The 22,761-nt window shown below is 38.8% G+C and overlaps 1 protein-coding gene across 1 annotated transcript in view; it reads right to left on the bottom strand.

Moving 5' to 3' along the window:
• Positions 1 to 22,761, bottom strand: part of sorcs3 (sortilin related VPS10 domain containing receptor 3) — a 314,383-nt gene that overhangs the window by 38,127 nt on the left and 253,495 nt on the right. Inside the window, exons 18-19 of the mRNA XM_049571881.1 lie at positions 21,060 to 21,231; positions 1,489 to 1,675 (exon numbers count right to left, since the gene is read on the bottom strand). Of these exons, the coding sequence (XP_049427838.1) occupies positions 1,489 to 1,675; positions 21,060 to 21,231 (359 nt within the window). The remainder of the gene's footprint in view (positions 1 to 1,488; positions 1,676 to 21,059; positions 21,232 to 22,761) is intronic.

Genomic DNA, 22,761 nt, shown 5'->3' with positions numbered 1-22,761 from the left:
CTGTCAAAAAATGTATAAATTCAGAACATACTGGCTGACACATCAGGATGGCAAAAGGTTAAATTAATATGGACTGAACGAATCAATGAAAGAGCAACTAACAAGACAAAAAGAGGATTTAACACACACTTAGAGGAGCTTGTATAAATCCCTTGGAAACTCTAAATGATATTGTGTATCATTTTAAGTTTCTGTTATTGCCATCTGAATAGAGCTGGAAAGCATGACGATCCTATAATTTGTTATGTGTGCTGTTGTGTAAAATCTGCTCCACTTTAAAACAAGCCATTGTTCTAGTGTTGCATCCTCAGATAACTGGCAATTAGTTGCAGCGGCCTTACAGGCTTACTTCTCAGTCTCTGCCCACAGTAAAACCTTGCATAAGCAAGTCTGTTGTGACCTTTCTCCCGAAAGTTGTTTGTGTTTATCACAGCTGCTGTATTACATAATCCTATGTATAGGTCAGTGCAGTTCACCTCAGAAGCGTTTAGCATGGATCTACAGTGCTGCATGTTATATGCATATCGTTGTAGATTGCGAAAAGAACGCATGAAAACAACTCATCGCGGCTTTGAAGGTCCAGTGTGTAGGACTTAGGGGCATATATTGGCAGAAATAATATAATATCCATAACTCCGTTTACATAAGTGTATATTCACCAGAAAATAAGAACCATTGTGATTTTGTTACCTTAATTAGCTGTATATATTTACATGATTAGCAGAGTCCACCTTGCTGTTTCTACAATAGGTCAGAATGGACGAACCAGTCACTGGCTCTAGATAGGGCCATTCACGTTTTCACACCGTAGTTCTCCTATACTTTCAGCACACAGGAGAAGTTTCAGTTGGATTGCAATCTGCAACTTTACCACTAGATGCCACTAAATCCTACACACTAGACCTTTATGTTCAATGTTTGTCTCTCATGAACCATCTCTCTTCTAGGCTTTGAAAATGATATCAGACCGTATGTATCAAATCCTGATCGTCAAATGATTCCTACGCAAGGGTTGTGAAGCACAAAATATCAGCGGATTTACAGGCGTCTCTTTACTAATGTAAGTCTATGGGAAAAATCTTTAAGGGCCCTGTGACATCACATGACAGACCCAGAAGCTGTAGTTAAGTGGCTTGACCATTATGAAAATTGGCTTCAAAGCCTGGTACACTTCCTGGAGGTCTGGTAAGGATGAGCAGCCGCAGCCTGTATGTAGCCTGAGAGGCAATACCTAGGGCAAAGCAGATGCTTCTACACCAGCTACTGCTCATTCAGTTCATTGATATAAGCTCTGGTAATAACTGACAACGACTCAGACAAATGTATTAACAATCTTGTCAACTCTTCTCTCATCTGACTTTTGTGGAAATTATAAATGTGAGTGGACAAAAGATAATGTTTCCCCAAAAAAGAACAAATTAATAAATAAAAAACATCAAAATAAACTTATCCTAAAAAGCACTGGAAATCAAAAGTGTTTGCACTCACATGTGACATGCAGGAAGAGTGTTGTGGTGTCGTAACCCAGCGTGTTCTCTGCCAGAGCTGTGACACGGAATATTCCAGCAGACTTGTAGAGGTGTTTGATCCCCTCCTCAGTCCAGCTCAGGTTGGAGTAGGAAACAGCCGTCCCATCGCCAAAATCCAGCTGGATGTTGGTGCGCAAAGAGTCACCCTGAAACACATCACAGCAGGGCCTCATTCAGCTACTGCATGGATAAGCACAATATACTCACGTTCCTTTTTCATATGACACCACCTTCGCCACCACTGAAAGGCCACCCACAGTCATCAGGTGGCAGCTTTGACAAGGGAACGCTGTGATTCAGACAGGAAAACATGCAAAAGGCTGTCGGAAATGACAGTGTACTCCATATAATAGATAACAGTGAGTGGTCTGATGACGCTGAAATGTGCCCAGAAATAAATCAAGCTTCCTGTCATATGTGAGTCACAAGCGCATACCCTCATCTCAAGACTTTTTTAGGTCATTCAAAAGACAATGAATACCACAATAATCAGATATGATGGTGTGGCCTATAATTTCCTGAAAATGGGTCCAGCCTGAGTCACAAACTCTAGCTCCAACTCTAGGTGAATCTAGGTGCATCTAAAGAGGCTCATGGCAACAACACTCCACGAACTCCAAGAGCTCAAGTCATCTCCCTGTCCTCCAAATTCCCCAAATCCCAACCTGATGAGTATTTGTGAGATGTGCTGGTACCTCAGAAGTACCCCCTATCCACAGTGGGGCCTCCTTGGATCCATCTTTTATCAGACCTGTTGAGGTACTGACATGGGACCTCTTGTGGTGCCTGGCACCAGGATGTTAGGGATGGATTCCTTGAGTCCTGTGGGTTACCAACATCTATCATGGATGCTTGATCAAATTGGGATTTGGGAAATTCAGAGGACAGGTTGACACCTTGATCTCTTTTCCTAAACAGTTTTTGTGGTGTGGCATGGTGCATTGTCCTGCTAGGGGGGGTCACTGCCATTGGGGAGTACCATTGCCATTAAAGGGTGTACTTGATCTGCAATAGTTTTTCAGAAGGTGGAGTGCGTCAAGCGGCATCCGAATAAAATCCAGGACCCAAGGTTTCCCAGCTGAACGTTGTATTGTGACAAGATAATCAATGCTATTCACTTCAGTTCAATGACGCTGATTGGAGTATTTAAGAGGGCTTTGAAAAAGTACCTTAAGAAATTTGGAAACTTGTGATCGCTAGAATTTTCAAAAGTCATCCAATCGGAAGCCTTAATCCTGATTTTATCAACTGCTACCCTCCATATACTTTTCAAGGAGCACTCCAATAAACCATGTTGACCTCAGCAAACCACTTTCCTTAAATTATGCTGATGTCTGTTTGTCTTCATCTCGCCTCTCAAACAGCACATACTTCAGAGCTGTGAATTGCTGCCTGGGAGTTGTTCAAATCAAGATCCAATCAACAATTTCCATTTTCTCAAACTGAGCCATATCTAATGAAGTACTCAAAACTAACTTGAGTAAAACATTTAAATAAGACTAAAGAGACAAAGCTTTCTGGGTGTTTGCACAGACTAGAAACTATTTCAGGAATAGTCACCAACCGCCCACATTCAGTCACCAAAACCAAACTTTCCGCACTAAAATGTTTCAAGTTAAATTTCACTCTTATCAAACCTAACCACAAATTTTTGCATAATAGAAAGCTAAAAAAAACTGTTTTGAAGTTTGTCACACTACAAAATCAGTCACTGTGGGTTACAATCATCAGAGCAAAACTCCCAAAGCTCTTGGTGAGATTGATTAAGAGAGGACAATTAATTTTACCAAATACCGTTCACAACTTAGATCTACTGGACCACTGTAACTTGTACTGATTCCTTGCAGGTGAATGTAACAAACAGAAGGACATAACACCAAGGAAAGGAAAAATCTGCCCCTTCACGCTAACCTGACAGTGATAGACCACTCAGCTGTGACTCAGAATTAGATGGGTGGTGAAATTCACAGTTGAAAAACCAAAAATGAGAGCCATCGCTGCATCTGTAATTGCATAAAATACACTTCATACCCATCATGTGTATTATCATTCTTCAGTACATTACTACTGCATTATCAGTATGTTATCAATGTGTGAATTTAAAAGAAAAAGCCAAGCAAGATCCAAATATAATAGCAGAATGCAGCCCCTATAGTAAAAGCAAGCCAGGAGAAGGAGGGGGCAGCTTCGAGAACAGAGACCAGAGCCCACTGGCAGGCTAATAGACACAATAGTACAAGTGCCAGTCCAAGCGTATGCAACATACATACCAACTCAGTTCTGGAGATACATGAAGGGAGGGGGTAAGATAAGGGAATACGAAAATGCTGAGGCCGACATTTTTGAGATAAACGACTTGCCAAACCAGTTTTAACCAGTTTGAGGGGGGTTTCCAGGGGCCTAGAAGTGATGTTGTGATGTATATGAATTAGAAAAAATAAGAGTAGTTCTACACATATGATTGGTTAAAAACTTGAGAGAGTGAGCAAGAGAAAGAGAGAGAGAGACCGGGTATTAAGGTCAGTGCCCAAGCCTTTTGGATTCAGTTCTTGGTCAGGACCACCAACTCAAATAGGTTTATTTGGATGTCAACTCCAATGTTAAATCAGTCTTACTATATGGGGCAGAAGCATGGAGAACTTCAAAAGCATCATCAAACAAGCTCCAAACATTCATGAACAGATGCTTACAACAGATCCTGGGAATTTACTGGCCTAACACCATTGCAAACTCTGAGCTAGCAGCAAGAGCTCTGGCAAACCACACAACAAGAACAAATTGAAACCCAAGTCAAATGCAGGAAATGGGGCTGGATCGGGCACACCTTGAGAAAACCATCCTCCAACACGACCAGACAGGCCTTAACCTGGAACCCATAAGGGAAAAGAAAACCAGGAAGACCAAGAAACAGCTGGAAAAGGTCTGTCGAGGCGGAACTCAAAAGGAAAGGAAGCAGAGAAGATCGCCCAACACCGAACCAGCTGGAGGAAGTTCATGAATGACCTATGCTCCCCAAAGAGCAAAAGGATTTAAGTCAAAGTAAGTCATCTCTGAACAAAGAATAAACCTTCTTGCATTGGACTTCTGATCGGCCTCCTGGTTTCTCTTCAGAGTGCTCTGAACTTTCTTTGGTTTTATTGGAAGCAAGTTTTACTGAATCTTGACCAACACCACAGACAGTTTTTTGGTTCGAGGGCAACAAATTATCAACAACAAGCTCTGACAGCTATTTAATAATAACTTTAATAAATATATCACGCCTGTTGTCTACGTTTTGCATCTTGGGATATTTAAAGTGTCAAGTGATTGTATACTGCAATATTTTAACGGAAATACACACTATTGGTTTCATACTAAGGTTTCAGACAGACTAAAATATCTCACGTACTGTTTAAGCATACTAAAAGCACGCTCATATGGAATACTCAGTGCAGCCCATGTCTTAGAATTACGCTGCATATAGTCTACAACTCCATACATGGTTAACACAACATTAACCTTGGTAACACTTGTAACATGTAAGAAGTGAATAAATGCACTATTCTACGGGGTCAGTATGATTTTTCTTCATTTAAATGATAGACTGGCACTTACTTGCTCTTTGCAAATGTATGTTCATTTGCATCAAAGTTTATAGTTGCACTATATAATTATGGCATTTACATATAATTACATAGTTAGGTAATTATAGTTGCTCTTTCAATTTCAGACTGAGGGTGCTTACGTCTCCGATAGGCTGGATTCATTTTTCTTTTTTTCCAACTCGTTTAGCCAAGAACAATCTGCTTCATAAAACAGCCACTGATGGTCTTTGTTTTGCAAATTTAGCAAATACTAATTTGCAAAACAAACGGTTTGGTAAACATGAATAAATTGCTGTTTTCTTAATACTTAATATCATTAGTGGTAAGATTAGGAGTGTACATACAGTGTATAAATGTGTGTGTCATATGTGCATCTGTGCATATGCACCCCACCATGTTTGACTTTGCATGGTGTGTGCGAGTCTTCATCTGCCTGCACGGATTCCTCTGGGAATTACATCTGGCACTATCTGAGGATCAGCACACAGCGTGAGTGTTGGTGGCTCCAGCTGCCACAGCAACCGAATCTGTGCGCTTCCCCTCAGGCCTGCGAAGGCAAACTCCCAGCCTCCCCTTGGCACATTGTAGCGCAATGCTACTGGGATCTACATTTGTAACACAGCATTTGCATGCCAGCTTGGCCAAAACGCACACAGAAACAAAACAAATACAGCCATTGTTCGTTTTCTCTTTCCTGCTCTTTTGCTCTTTCCATCCCTCGCTACCTGAGTCCCTTCTTTGTGTGCCTTCGAGTGTGAAATCACAGGAGATTTGGTTGATGCTTTTGGGTATATTTCACGTCACCTTGCCTGGAAAATGATATCTGTGATAAGTGGCTGGAGAGAATGGAGAACAGCTAAGAACAGGGCCTGACAGTGTGGGCATTGTTTAGAGCTGTAATGAGCTGGCACACTAAAAAGACTCGGACTTGGTGGCGCCAATGTCACTCAGCTCTTCCCTGTGTCTGCTATCCATTCTGTGTTCACGCTTGCTCTCTATATCAGCCACAATGGGATTCACTTATCTGCATGAGACTGATGCTGACCCGCCTCTCTAAATGTCACTCTTTGTGTGCGTGTGTCTCCCAGGCCCGAGCAGATCCAAACACACGATGGCTGGAGCCTTGAGGCTGGGACTCGGTGTTGGTTCGCAATGAAAGCACTGTTGTACAGGTTGACAGGGGTTTGGCTACACGGGGCCAGCATTTGTTCAGGTGTGTGTCAAACCTGAAACCGCAGTGTCGGCGTGATGGGTGACAACAAAAGACACCACAGCTGCGAGTACTTCTGGAAAGTTTGGGGTATTTCCACAGTGGACAGAGCAGTGTGAGGTTTATCTGCAGTGAGGGTAAATGTATGCCATGTAATACTTTATCAACTGTAAGATTAGAAACAACGTGCTATTTTCCTGACATCATAAGAAGTACCACAAGTGAAAAAAGAAAACTTCCAACGACATCTGTGAAATAGAATAAAATTACTTTGGCTAACATGCCTTTATTTAAAGCTGCATGAATTCATATTTTTGATGTTAACAATAAATGAAAATATGTGATGTAATGTGAATGGTGTCACCTGCACACCATAATGAAATATCACCCAACCCTGAAGTCACCTCTGAGGAGCCTTTGAGCCTATTTTGATCATTATTTTGGTTTTCGTGCCCTCAAGAGAAAAATAAGCCAATGCTTTGTGGTTTGGTTTCATGTGTTAATTTCAGTATTTAAAACAACATGACATTTTTATCATTTTTAAAACGACATGATATACTATGACATTTTTATCATTCTTAAAACGACATGATATACTATGACATTTTTATGATATCTGGGACAATATACTATACTATGACATTTTTATCATTCTTAAAACGACATGCTATGACATTTTTATCATTTTTGGAACGACATACTATGACATTTTTATGATTTTTGGGACGACAAGCTATGCTATGACATTTTTATAATTTTTGAAACGACATGCTATACTATGACATTTTTATAATTTTTAAAACGACATACTATACTATGACATTTTTCACATCTTTAAAATGACATACTATACTATGACATTTTTATAATTTTTGAAATGACATACTATACTGTAACATTTTTCACATCTTTAAAACGACATACTATACTATGACATTTTTATAATTTTTAAAACGACATACTATACTATGACATTTTTCACATCTTTAAAACGACATACTATACTATGACATTTTTATAATTTTTAAAACGACATACTATACTATGACATTTTTCACATTTTTAAAACGACATACTATACTATGACATTTTTATAATTTTTAAAACGACATACTATACTATGACGATTTTATCATTCTTAAAATGACATGCTATACTATGACATTTTGATGAATTTTGGAATGACATACTATACTATGACATTTTTATGATTTTTGAAATGACATGCTATACTATGACATTTTTATCATTCTTAAAACGACATGCTATGACATTTTTATGATTTTTGGGACGACAAGCTATGCTATGACATTTTTATAATTTTTGAAACGACATGCTATACTATGACATTTTTATAATTTTTAAAACGACATACTATACTATGACATTTTTCACATCTTTAAAATGACATACTATACTATGACATTTTTACAATTTTTGAAATGACATACTATACTGTAACATTTTTCACATCTTTAAAACGACATACTATACTATGACATTTTTATAATTTTTAAAACGACATACTATACTATGACATTTTTCACATCTTTAAAATGACATACTATACTATGACATTTTTATAATTTTTGAAACGACATACTATACTGTAACATTTTTCACATCTTTAAAACGACATACTATACTATGACATTTTTATAATTTTTAAAACGACATACTATACTATGACATTTTTCACATCTTTAAAACGACATACTATACTATGACATTTTTATAATTTTTAAAACGACATACTATACTATGACGATTTTATCATTCTTAAAATGACATGCTATACTATGACATTTTGATGAATTTTGGAATGACATACTATACTACAACATTTTTATGATTTTTGAAATGACATGCTATACTATGACATTTTCATGATTTTTGAAATGACATGCTATGACATTTTTATGATTTTTGGGACGACAAGCTATGCTATGACATTTTTATAATTTTTGAAACGACATGCTATACTATGACATTTTTATAATTTTTAAAACGACATACTATACTATGACATTTTTCACATCTTTAAAATGACATACTATACTATGACATTTTTAAAATTTTTGAAATGACATACTATACTGTAACATTTTTCACATCTTTAAAACGACATACTATACTATGACATTTTTATAATTTTTAAAACGACATACTATACTATGACATTTTTCACATCTTTAAAATGACATACTATACTATGACATTTTTATAATTTTTGAAACGACATACTATACTGTAACATTTTTCACATCTTTAAAACGACATACTATACTATGACATTTTTATAATTTTTAAAACGACATACTATACTATGACATTTTTCACATCTTTAAAACGACATACTATACTATGACATTTTTATAATTTTTAAAACGACATACTATACTATGACGATTTTATCATTCTTAAAATGACATGCTATACTATGACATTTTGATGAATTTTGGAATGACATACTATACTACAACATTTTTATGATTTTTGAAATGACATGCTATACTATGACATTTTCATGATTTTTGAAATGACATGCTAACGACATACTATACTATGACATTATTATGATTTTTGAAATGACATGCTATACTATGACATTTTTATGAATTTTGGGACAACATACTATACTGTGACGTTTTAATCATTTTTAAATTGATTTTGCACATTTTGAATTAAGATATGATCAAATACTAACTGCACTGCCCTATATGTTTACATAGTTGGAAAATGGTTGTAGACAAAAAATGTGTTTTTATTCAGCAGAAAAAATACAAGAGGCTTCATAAAAAAAATACATTTGTATTTATTAATTTACCCATTTATTTATATCTTCTAATGTGATTTAACTGCATTTTCTTTTAAATTTACATCCCTCTGGGGAGAAAGTTGTTATCTTTTTTTTCCCTATGAGGCAGGTGTGAGCTTGACTTTTCGTTCTGTCTAAGCAGCCCAGTCGCCAGAAGGAAATATTGGCATTATATGTTTCTACCAGTGTGTTATATCTGCAAGTTTCACATATATCATATAAATGTTTCTAAAGTGATGTAGTTTATATTTTGACTTTGTCATGGAGGGGGCGTGGAAATGATGGGTGGCGTGTCACCTAGGTGAGCTGCCTGCAAAGCTGCCAGTTGTGTTTTAGCTAGTCATTGCTTTGTGGTGGCTTTTTAGCCACCAACGATAATCTATCTTTCGATCAGCACATTGATTCTGTTTGCAACAAAGCACACCAGCTTCTGTACTTACTGCGCAAGCTTTGCCTTATTAACGTTGACTATACCTTAATGAGGATGCTTTACTCATGTTTTATTGAATCTGTTTTAACTTTTACCTTCATTAGCTGGTTTGGACTTCTTAATGTTTGCTTCCGGCTTTCTTACAGTGCAGACGCTCTGCTGCTTGCGCTCCACTTTGCTTACATTCTTTTGTGGCTATACTTGTTTTTTCCTGCTAAAAGCTACAGAAAGTAGATCCTGGATACTTATAAAGCATTAGGACTTTAATTTGTGAAAGATACAGAGGACTACTGCCATATTTTCACCCCTTTTTCACCACTTTAGTACTGTGTGAGCAGGGCTGAGGCACAGTGCAAGCCTTTTGCTGTGTCTGTGACTGGAAACCTGTGATTAGGACAAGGACAGGATGGCAAAATCTGTGAGCTGCACAGAGTGTGAGCGACTAACCGAGATGATAATGCAGCTTCAAAAGAAGAATGAAACACTACAACAAATTCGTGAGAGTGAGCAATTCATTGACTCTGTGGCAGCTAACATACAAGGTGCTGATGGACAGACTGGTGTATATGTGAATACAACAAATGTGGAGCATACCATTGCTGACTTGGCTGACACAATCCCATGGATATGTCCAAACACCACTGGATCAGCTGCAGAGGCTCCCAAACTGGCCTTCCCTAATGACCCTTCCTACTGGCACAGGACTGGTGCTCGACCAAAAGCATCAAATCCAGCCAGGACTTGGTCTGATGTCACTAGACGCAAAAGCAAATCCAGCAGGAAATCAGTCAAGAGATCCCCAACGCTCACCCCTCCACTTGAACTCTCTCTACACAATAGGTATGATGCACTGGCTCCAAATGAAATATGTGACAATACCAGACTACACTGAACCCGGGCAGGCCAAGGCTATCCAAAATGCAAGCAATAGCCCCAAAACCACTGCTAGACCCAGGGTCAGAAAAAACTATGCTAACTCCACACCTGAGAAGCCAAGGGCCAGGAGAAGTATCGCTAACACCACACCTGATCAGCCAGATACCATCCTGATCGGAGATTCAATAACCAAGCATGTAAGAATGGCAAAGACTGAAAATCTAACAGTGTCTGACACGCCTGTCAGGGATCTAACCGAGCTGTTGAAACTGAGTGACTGTCAGTCACAAAATGTGTTCATGTCTGGCCCCATTCCAACCCTGGGGAAAGGAATCGAGTCTTTTACCAGACTCCTTGCCCTGAATACATGGCTGACATTGGCATGCTTCACTCATGGGATAAAGTTTATTGACAATTTTAACATCTTTTGGAACTGTAAGGATCGCTTTCAGCGTGATGGGATTCATCCGTACATCACTGGATGCAGACTACTCAGGGCCAACCTACGTCATGCTCTTGGAAGGCCATACCAAAACAAGAATGGACAGATAAGAGCCAAGGACAAGTACGTGGCACAGAGACAGACAGCCTGCACCTCTCCCCCTTCACCTGACCCTTTGCTCCACATCACCCAAGGCATTCAGAGGATGTCTCTGTCCCAGTCAGGGATCCATCCAACCCCCCCCCCCCCCCACCCCCACCCCCACCCCCCCCAGCACTGGCGCAACCACTAAGGAGCCAATGTCGACCCTCCACCACGCTCACCAATCAAGGAGTTAGCTAATGCTGCCACACTAACACTAAAACTAAAGCTCAGTCAAACTGATGAACTCTTAAATAGTAGCCCTAGACATCATCACTCAGGTGCCTGTCAGAGATGAGTCAGACCCCATGCCGCTTCCTTAAACATACCGGCAATCTTAAATAGCCGGTGGCATGGTCAAACACATCTTGAAATTGAAAAGCATCAGCCAGAGTCATCTCCAAGGTCTATCATTCCTGTTTTGACTAGCATCAGGAAAAACAATGTGTACTCGAAGCGCACAGCTACTCTATCTAATCTAATCTGACTCCAGTTATGCGTCAGCCACAGACTGTGTCAGACAATGTTAGTACATTAAACTTAGCTTTATTAAATATCAGATCTCTGACTGGCAAGTCACTATTAATTAATGATTTTACTATCAAGAGAAACCTTGATTTTATGTTTTTAACTGAAACTTGGTTAAATGAAAACAACAGTGCAGCAGTACTTATTGAATCAGCCCCCCCAAACTTCCATTTTATCAGCTCAGTTAGAGAATTTAGGAAAGGAGGTGGAGTAGCCACTTTATTTAAGGATGTTTACCAGTGAAAACAGTTGACATGTGGGAAGTTTGAGTCTTTTGAATATGTTGCACTGCAGTTGAGATTCTCCTGTCAAGTAGTATTAGTAACCATTTACAGGCCTCCAAAATATAGTGCACACTTTGTTGATGACTCTTCTAAACTATCTGTTGTCTGTATTGATTTTGACTGTGTTGTTATAGTGGGTGATTTTAATATTCATATTGACAATCCCAAAGATGGCAGTGCGAAAGAACTTTTCTACATCCTGGACAACTTTGAACTTTCCCAGCATGTAACAGAGCCAACACACAATAAGGGACATATTTTAGATCTAATTATCTCCAAAGGGCTCAACATTTCTGAGGTTGTGGTGACTGATGTGCCCTCAGTCTCTGTCAATGATCTGGTTCATAGTTTCAGCTCTAAAGCTATGAATATTATGGACAATATTGCCCCCATGAAGGTCACAGTTGTCTCTGGTAAGAAAAAACCACCATGGAGGAACGCCACACAGATAAAAGCTCAAAAAAGAGAATGCAGAAAAGCAGAATGCAGGTGGCGAAAAACCAAACTCCTGGTCCATTATTTCATCTATAAGGAAAGTCTGCACATCTATAGCTTGGAGCTAAAAAGGGCGCGGCAGTCCTTTTTCTCTGAGATTATCAACAAAAATAACAACAATGCACAGACTTTATTTACTGTTGTTGACAGACTGACAAACCCATCAGCGTCAGTCCCTCCTGAACTGCTATCCACCAAGGCATGCAATGACTTTGCTTCTTTTTTCACAGACAAGATTTCAAAGATAAGACAGACAGTCTGTAACTCCAACACAGTGGCTATTTCACCTGTGCCTCATAAGACTACTCCAGTTAATTTGGCACTTCTTCACCCATTAAATTATGCTACTTTGACAGACATAGTTAGAAACCTTAGGTCCACTACCTGCTGCCTTGACACTATGCCAACAAGCTTTTTTAAAGATGTTTTTAACTGCACAGTATCAGATATACTACAGATAGTCAACTGTTCTCTTCAGTCAGGCCTTTTTCCAATGGCCCTGAAGACTGCAGTCATTAAACCTCTCTTAAAAAAGCCTAATCTGGATGCCTCAGTAATAAATAACTACAGGCCCATATCAAACCTACCATTTTTAGGAAAGATCATTGAAAAGGTTGTTTTTCAGCAACTTAACACCTTCTTGGAGCAAAACAATTCCTTTGATGCCTTTCAGTCTGGATTTCGAGCACATCACAGCACTGAGACTGCACTTGTAAAAGTTTGACATGACATGACATTCATCTGAGCAGTGATGTATAAGATAAGATAAGATTTCGGTTCTGGTATTACTGGACCTCAGTGCTGCATTCGACACAGTTGACCATAACATACTGCTCGACAGTTTGTGGGACTTTCTGGCACTGTGCTAAATTGGTTTAAATCTTATTTACAAGACAGGGATTTCTTTGTGTCACTTGGCAATTATGAATCTGTGCGAACAAAGATTACATGTGGAGTTCCTCAAGGGTCCATTCTTGGGCCTCTTCTGTTCAACATCTATATGCTCCCTCTTGCTCAGATTATGGAATATCATAACATCTCCTACCATACTTATGCAGATGACACACAGCTTTACATAACAGTGTCACCAGATGACTACAGTCCCCTATATCTACTAAATAAGTGCATTGACGAAATCAATACATGGATGTGCCAGAATTTTCTGCAACTAAACACAGAAAAAACTGAGATAGTTGTTTTTGGCCCCAAAGAACAAAGATCAATAGTCAGTGCTCACCTTGACACCATGACACTAAAACCTACAAATCAAGCCAGAAATCTTGGTGTAGTTCTGGACTCAGACCTAAATTTCAATAGTCACATTAAGAAAATTACTAAATCAGCCTACTACCACCTTAAAAACATAGCAAGAATAAAAGAATTTCTGTCTAAACAAGATACAGAAAAACTTGTTCATGCTTTCATTTTCAGCAGGCTGGACTATTGTAACGGTGTCTTTACAGGCCTGAGTAAAAAATCAATCAGACAACTGCAGCTCGTTCAGAACGCTTCTGCCAGAGTCCTCACCAACACCAAGAGAGTGGAGCACATCACACCAGTGCTTAAATCACTGCACTGGCTTCCTGTGTGTCAAAGGATAGACTTTAAAATCTTGTTACTTGTCTATAAAGCACTAAATGGTCTCGGGCCTAAATACATCTCTGATATACTTGTACGTTATGAAGCATCCAGACCCCTCAGATCATCTGGAACAGGTTTACTCAGTGTTCCCAGGATCAAAACCAAACAAGGTGAAGCAGCCTTTAGTTTCTATGCTCTCCACCTGTGGAACAAACTTCCAGAATATCTGAGGTCAGCTGAAACTGTCAACTCATTTAAATCAGAACTTAAAACATTACTATTTACTGCAGCTTATCAGTGAACTAGATATGTAACTTATTGTTAGGATAATCTGTAGCTATTGTTTTTATATTTGTCTGCTGTTGCTTTTGCTTTATGTTTGCTTTTTAAATGCATTATCTGCACTGTTTTTCTTGCTTTTAGCTTTTGTTTTTAATAATCTATTGTTCCTTTAATGTTTTATCTTAATGTATTTCTCTTGTAAAGCACATTGAACTGCCTTGAGTATGAATGGTGCTATATAAATAAAATTGCCTTGCCTTGCCTATTATTGTGTCTATTATCTATTATTTCCTATCTGCAGTTCTTGTTTTTTTCTGTCTATTGTATTTTAGATGTGATTGCTGCTGGCTGTACCACAATTTTCCCCTCGGGGATAATAAAGCTGACCTGGACCTTGATCTTGAAACTTTAATGTTTTATGGCAGCCCTCTTTTTTTTTCTGAGACATAGCTGCATTTCCATCCATCAGGATTGTGCCACAAAAACCAGATATTCTAAGACAAAACATGATCTTTTCCTAACTGTAACCAAGTGATTTTTGCGTCTAAACTGAACCATGTTACCCACAGCACGATACATTTACATAATAACATGCAAATGTAAATGTAATGTATTTGCTAAAAAGTACGGTGCCAACATTTTTTTATGGGGAGTGAGTTGGTCTTTGAATGCAGCATTTGATATACAGTTCTTCCAAAATGACAGATAATTCTTAGATGGGGTATAAAAGATATATATTTTTTTAAATCATCAAACAAGGAAAATGCAAAATACATTAATTGCACCCGATGTTCTGTAGCTCAAATCTCATTTCCAGCAGAAAATTGTTTCCATACTTATTTCTACACAAAAAGAAAACAAACATGAATAAATCTTTTCATAAAGCTGATTGAAATAGACATATTTTTCAAATGAAAGGACATTTTCCCTCCATTTCACTGCATTGTTTACATGAGTATGACAGTGCAGTTAGCAATCTGTCACATCTAAATTCTAAATGAACTGTCAAAATCAACATTTAAAGACTTTGTAATGGTGGTATTGAGGTTAGGATGGATGTGTTTTGGCTTTGCCCACATGTAGCTGCCTTGAGGCTGTGTATTAACACATCTGCCCACACAGTAATATTTGGTGACTTAAGACGCATTAGCTCTCTTGTATTACTATTGAACTAAATGCTAAAAACTAATATGTTTTTTATGTGAAGACAAAAGAAAGACTCACGTTTTGGCTTTTTGTTCACACTATTACATAGAAGGCAAGACTGCAAGTAGGCAAGTGAAGTTAAATGATCGCCATTCTTGCCAGAAGAAAACCTGGTCTAGTAAAAGTATTCTTATATTCACATATAATTATGTGACCAGAAACACACACTAAGTAAATGCTAATATTCCTCCGAATCTCTATATATCCAGTTGCATGTTTGCCATAACAACTTTGTGAGGTCTTATGTGAATGTAAATGTGTTTATAGGTTGTTATGTTGCTTTCAAGTGGCCAAAAAATCAACTAGCTTTAAATGCACAGTTTGACACATTCTTGATTTCTATGAAATATTAACTGGGCTGTCTCTATTTTATACCTTAGTAAAATGAGTACATCGATGGAAAAGCTCTTTTAACTGAAAGTTAGTTCACCACCTGTGTCTCATGGGAAATAAGAGTATAAAGGTGTTTGCTTTTCATGTTTCTCCTGTCGACTAATCTTTAATAGCCAAACAAGTCAGGATGAGTCTAATGCTATGACAAGACAGAGTCTGAAAATGAACACTGCAGTTAATATTTTAGGTGGGAATCCTCAGCAGTTGCGCCTGTCATGTTCGATCACAATGCTCGTCGGCATAAGATTCCATCTAGCTTTCCCGCCGGGGCAGAAATAAGTTTCACAAAAAGATAACATGAGCAAGAACTGTAGAACATTTCCTCCCAAATGTGACTAGAGTGTGAAACAGAGAAGTGGCTGATAAAAATTCAAACTGACAAAACAATTGTTAGGCAGATCACAGGGAGCTGATTTTAACCAAGAAGGAACGACTTTGTGTCTTTTGAACTTCTACCCCGTCTTGAACGGGGGATGTAACGTAATGTAGCGATGGCCACACATATGGCATCAGGGGATGGCACCACAAATCTGAATCGAGCTGAACACTGAGTGACTAAAATACCACAGTACAATAAATACTTTGAAGTTTTTTTTCTCACACCTTAAGGGGACAATTATAAAGCTATTTTACAACCTAAAATAACTGAAGAAAAACCTGAATTTTTCTGTGGGAATAATAATAATGTCTCTCTGATGAAAGAACAAAAATGGAGCACAGTCTCACCAGTGTCCACTCTCCAACTTAAGCACTGAGCTGGCAAAGCTTTGGTTACTTAAGCTGTGCCAGCGAAAGTGAAGCCAAATCTGATTCATGACAACACTGAACAAAGAGGGAAGTCTGGCTTGCTCTGTGTCACCATTTGATTTGATCTGTCGTACTTGTTGATTTAAAAATGAACCAGTCGCAGAAAATGGACTCAAGTGTTTTTGAAAGCCTCTTAGGAGAGTCTTGACCGCAGTGTTTACTGGAGTTAGTCAGGACTTTCTAAGAATGCATTGCTTATGAGACTCTGAGCCCATACCAGTACTGTTGTTTAAAATAACAATTTAGCCAGTAGCCAAAACTGATATTTTTTGTTGCTGTTGATTAGTTTAGTTTATTTTGTTGTTATTCCCCTTTTGTGCACAAAAAGGGTAACTGTTCTAAAGTGATTCAGTCCCTTATTACCTTTGAATGAGCACAGAGGCAATCGTAGACACACAAAAAACATCTTTAAAACGACTTTAGGATGTTCAACTAAATATATCATAATTCTCTCTCTAATATCTGTTTTATATTGCTGTGAAAACATCAACAAATTTCTCCCTCAAACAACTGTATTAACTCAAGTTTCTCACCATAAGTCATTTTACAAGATCACATCATGAGAATGCTTTAATTCATCTTTGCCCAAATAGTAATTTGTACTGAATAGAGCTTGAATGTAAATCAATGCAAGCTCTTTCAGCAGTTAAGGCCTTTGCACACAGAGTTTGTTTTTTCATCCGAAAATGTCGCACATCTAAAAGTAAGACCTTCCGTTGTGTCTATCATGAGTCAGAAACTTTAGTCCGTTATAAAAAAAAATTGCAACAGGTTTGATTTTCTGCTTTTCCCACATTCGTCAGAGCCTTTAGAGATGTTTGACCAAGAATCAGTGACGAAAAAAAGTGGCGGTGGGACACGGCCACAACAAGAGAGAGGAACGGGGCATACAGAATCATTTCATAACTCAGATAGCAATATTCAGGTGGATGAAGATGAAGAGGAGGAGGATGTGGACTACACACAAGTTGTGGAGACAGAGAGGGAGCACAGCTCAGATGACGGATTAAAAAACGCATTTGAAATACACAGAGTCAGTATGCAAAAGCCTTTAGTTGGAGCTTGGAGCTAACGCTAACTAGCTTTCCTGCTTTCCATTTCAACACGGATTTGTTGTTCACACTGTAGCATTATCAGGGAAACAACAGGGTGCATCCACCGATGTGTTGCTAGGGAGTTTATTACGTCCTTTCATCCCAAAGGCGTCCCTGCGAAGATCTACATTTGTTGAAAACACATTTAATATTGTCCCCGGGGTGACGGAATGCCATTAGTCATAGTGCCCTGCTTTTTTAGTCTGTGGAAAATTGATGTGACACAACCAAAAACATCAGCTACCGACATCGGCGAATGCCATCTTATTTGCTGATAGGCTGATGGCAGTCAACACGGCGAATATCAGCCGATACTGATGTATGGCCAATGAATCGTGCATCCCTACAATATACTGTTCTTTACAGTCAGTTTGATGTCATGCAATTATGTGTATTTTGGGCAAAAGATGAGCTAATGCACTTCAGGCATGCCATTTAAACAATGCTATGTTCATATATAAATTCTCTTTTCACCAATACACTCACATAAACCACATGCTTTAAACACAAAACCATTATAACTGGCAGAGAGAAAATTAAGTGAATTTGCAAGTGCCTCAAATTCCCTGTGTCTCCCCCCCTTTGATGCCAAACATGGAACGGCAGTTAAATTCTTCATGAATTGTTTGAGATTTGGTTGATGTCATTTAGGCACAGCCAATCACTCCTCTGCCAACCGCTTAGTGAGGAGTCAGTCGCTTTTACAAAGCCCATCCGTAGCTGTAATTATTGTGTTACATAACAGGTTTCCAAACCAATACAAAACCAGTTCTGACCAGTAAATGTACCATGTAGTGGAGCTAATCATATCATATCTTAAACAGGTGTCCACTTTTTTTTTTTTTTGTAGATTTCCTACTTATTTTTAAATGTGGATGTGCACCACAGAGTCTTCTACCCATTAAATATTTAAAGGCATTTGCTCTCCCCGAGAAATACATCCAATGCAGCCTTCATGAATATAAATTAAACTTTGAATATATCTTGAGAATTTTCTCAAATAGGGCTGATGCCACAAGGATTCTTTACCCCACCCCTCTCTTCTTTTATCACATCGTTTTGCAACCCACCACCCTCCTTATAACCCTACCCTTAAAGACAATCCCCCTCTTAATTAAAGAAACAGGCATCGATTCCTCAACTCATCACAGTAATATGACAACTGGGCCTGGACAAGACCCCAGAGGACATGCACTTACCTTGAGCTGTTCCAGTGGCAGAAAAACACTTCTGTTGTTAATGCCCCAAAAGCCTGCAGTTAATATCAATGGACCATATTCTTCCTGGGAAACATGTGAGGCAGTTTCCTAGCGACCAAGAAGCCTGGCAAGCCTGACTCTGAACATAGCACCTCACACTCACTAACAGGGTCTCAGGTGAGGTATTTTACTTTTGCTTCGGGTTCACAACTCTTGCACTGCATGGGAGATTTGAAGCCATTTGACTTTATTAAACTTTAGAGTGTTTAGAACGTGGTTGCTTTCCTAAAAATCCCCAGGCAGTACTCAAACTTTGGCATTCTTGCTTCAGGGTTCTGTAAACTATGTCTTCAATTTTTAAAAGCCAAAAAAATACGCCTTAAAAATCAGTTTCATGCAGCCCCTTTGGTCTCATTTCTTGTTGTAGAGTCACAAACACAATGACTTTTGCTTTATGTGTCCTTAAACTTATAATAAATATTCCTGACACTAAATGAAAACACATATTTGGTAATGTATGTCAAAAAAACTGATAAAAATTTCAATGTTGTCTTTGTTGGGCTGCAGGACATTTTGAGAGATTAAAGTTTTTATATCTATGTTACATCCAGCCAGTGATTTAAAAGAGTTTAAGTGTCCAGGAAACAAGGATCTGTACGACTGTGTGTCATCAGTGTATAATGTATGCAGTGTTTCTGGATAAGAGGCAACATGTACAAAGTGGACAGAGGACCCATTATCGAGCCCTGTGGGATGCCACATATGATGTTTCCTTTACTAGCCAGAAAAATTCTCAAGACAGAAAATGTTCTATTAGAGTGAATATGAATATTTTTGTATTTCCCCTTTCAGCCTTGTGTGTTCTAGAAAGCACTTTTGTATACAACTCATTTGAAACAGCAATCATGTATAAGGGAAATGTAAGGCAAAGCCATTAATGTTTTCTATTAACATAATGAGGAACTGTTACTAATTAGAAGGTCTGTCGTGTGTAGGACTTAGTGGCATCTAGTGGCTGAGGTTGCAAATTGCAACCAATTGGAACCTCTCATGTGCCAAGCATGTAGGAAAACTTTGGTGGTGAACACGAAAATGCGAAAACGTGAATGGCCCTGTGTAGTGCAAGTGTTTGGTTTGTCTTTTTTAGGCAAATGTAGAAACATGGCAATGAAACATGGTGGATTCTGTGGAAGATGACCTGCTCTGTATGTGGATATAAACAATTCATCCTAAGGTGATGAAAACACCGTGATTCCTGCCCCTTTGAACAAATGCACAAATTTAAAAAGAAAAGGTTTGAAGCTGCACTTCTAAATATCTTTATCAATGCTAAAAATGACTATGTATACTCTAATGTGATTAGTGGTCAATCATAGTGATGAACCCTGATGATCGCCTCATCTTCACAGAGCATTTAAAGTCTTGCAGTTGAATCTTTCAGCTTATTGTTTTAGTTAAACAGCACTCAATATTACTGCTTTGGTTCAGACTCACTGCTACCTCAACCTCTTTTCCAGGTGTGTCAGGCAGCAGGTTTTAGCAAAAGAGCAAGAAAAAACAAATATCAGCTTTGAGATGTGAAGATGTGCTTTTCCAGAGGCAGAGGGAAGCTTTTTCACAAAAAACAGCTCTTTATAAAGTCAAGTGTGTAGGATTTAGGGACATCTATTGGCAGAAATTGTATAAAATATTCCAAACTCTCCTCCACAGAGTTCACCATGTTGTTCTACAGTAGCACCGTCAAACCAACAGACTAACGTCGTGTTTCGACGTCAGTCACCATAGTTCTACATGGCTTGCCACAAGATTCAGTTCTGCAACCTAATTAGATGCCACTGGATCTAACACGACATCCCCCAGCAAGGCAAGGCAAGTTGATTTGTACAGCGCCTTTTTAACAACAAGGCAATTCAGAGTTGGTGGAGACCAAAACAGAGCTAAAAAGACCGTGAATATTGGACTTAGACTGCCAGAAACATGACTCTATATTTATGCTAATTTTGTATTTTGTCTGTTGGATGTAAACTTACAAAATTGTCGCCAACAAGAATAAATCTTTAAATCTAAATCATGCAGCTTTACCGAAAAATCAACTGAATAAATCAGTGCCTGAGTGCCTGAGGGTGTTCAACTAAATTAATATGGGTGTTGTGTTCTCACCTCATCTAGATGCACCAGGAAGGTGACGTTGCTGCCCAGGTTGGCGGTGAGTTTTCCGTTTTTCGTTGTCAGCAATAGTCCTTTCGGAGGTCTGTTGGGGCACTGCTGCTTTCTGGCCGTGTACATTTCTTTAACTCCTTTAGTGCAGTTGTTCAGCACCACTTTACGGTACCTTGGGAAAGATCCAAAAGAAATGTTTTTGTTTAACTGTATTGTACTCTGTCCCTTTTACCAGTTTAATCTACTCAAGTCTACGCAGTCCTTCAGTTTTTGAACTAATCCCCTTGATGCTACATGCGCTTGTGGTTTAGAAACAATGTTGTTGAACTCTGCAGAGTGGTGTGTCAGTACAGCTGTTGTGCCTTCCAACTGCAAAAACAGACCAGATGACAAGTGACAACACAAGCTGTGTGTCAGAGGCTGAAACACCTTACAAAGCTTAATCACAGCGTTGGTGAATAAAAACACTCCCACTGCGATTAAGCTTTGCAAGGTGTCTGTCCCCTGGGGAGCCTCAAAACTAACACAGAAGACATATCCTGCTGGCACAAGAGAGAACATCAAGTGAAAGTAAATTATTACGCCACAGATACAAACAATATGAGGGTTTGGTATAAGAACGTGTTATCACAAGTGACTAAACTGACACGGTGAAGTGCAGTGGTAGTAATTTTAGCTTTGGGGAAGTACAGTAAAAATACTAAAATAAGTTGAGCAAACAATGTTCCCCATGCCAGAATCATCATGGCCGCCTGACCCCTTCACCACATCTAAGTAAGTTTATGCCAGTGGTGGAAGCAGTACTCACATACTTTAATTAAAGTAAGGCTATGTACATTTTTTGAGAAGAAACAACACAATCATATTGTTATAAATAACAACTGATATTTGTGAGCTTAAAACAACCTTGCTTAACAGAATACACTCAAAACTGTTGCAAGGCAGATTTACTGTGAAATGACCCTGTTACCACTTGTGTGTGGCTGGCTTTTTCTAACACTACTAAACTCAAACTCTTTCCTCAACAAATGGGCTTTTGCAGGATTATAATAATGGATTTATCAGACTTTTGTACACCCACATTGTTAGCCAGCATGTTAAAGGAATACTTCACCACCCAAATGATCGTTTGTGTATAAATTACTTCCCCCCCATGTTAAGTTAAATTTGGGAAGAAAACTTGAGCCTCAAATACAGACAATATTTAACGAACTGAAGTTCAGTCAGGACCACTTTAGTCACTTTAGCTCCATTTGCAGTATTATATTTGGTGGTATGGCTCTGTTCTGGGGCCTCTCTGCCTTTTCTGGGCCTATCTTTCACAAGCGTATGTGGGAAGCCTGAGGCAGAGAGAGCAAACCTCCCTGCCCTTCCATGTGCTTACATTGAAAGCCTAAGGCAGCGAGAGCAGCTGCAAAGACCTCCTGGGAACAGAACAGAGCAGCATCAATGACAACCAGAAATGACACTGATAAGTCAGACACAGCATGAAAAGGAGGAGCTGGGGTGGAAGCGGGTTGCAAAGTGGCTTGCAGAGGAAGAAGCGACAGTAGGCAGGCCAGAGCAGTTTAAATACGGCGCCCTGAATGAGATTCACCAGTTGATTGCATAGAAAGGAATCATGTGATCTATCAGCTGACTCCCTTCCATCAGTCAGATGCTCCATCAGTAGATTGGGCTGTTTGAGATCAGCTGATGTAGC

The sequence above is a fragment of the Epinephelus fuscoguttatus genome, linkage group LG3 (genome assembly GCF_011397635.1).
Source record: "Epinephelus fuscoguttatus linkage group LG3, E.fuscoguttatus.final_Chr_v1".
In the NCBI taxonomy this organism is placed as follows: domain Eukaryota; kingdom Metazoa; phylum Chordata; class Actinopteri; order Perciformes; family Serranidae; genus Epinephelus; species Epinephelus fuscoguttatus.
The sequence above is the reverse complement of the archived record's forward strand: the minus strand, read 5'-3'. Positions and strand labels throughout refer to the sequence as shown.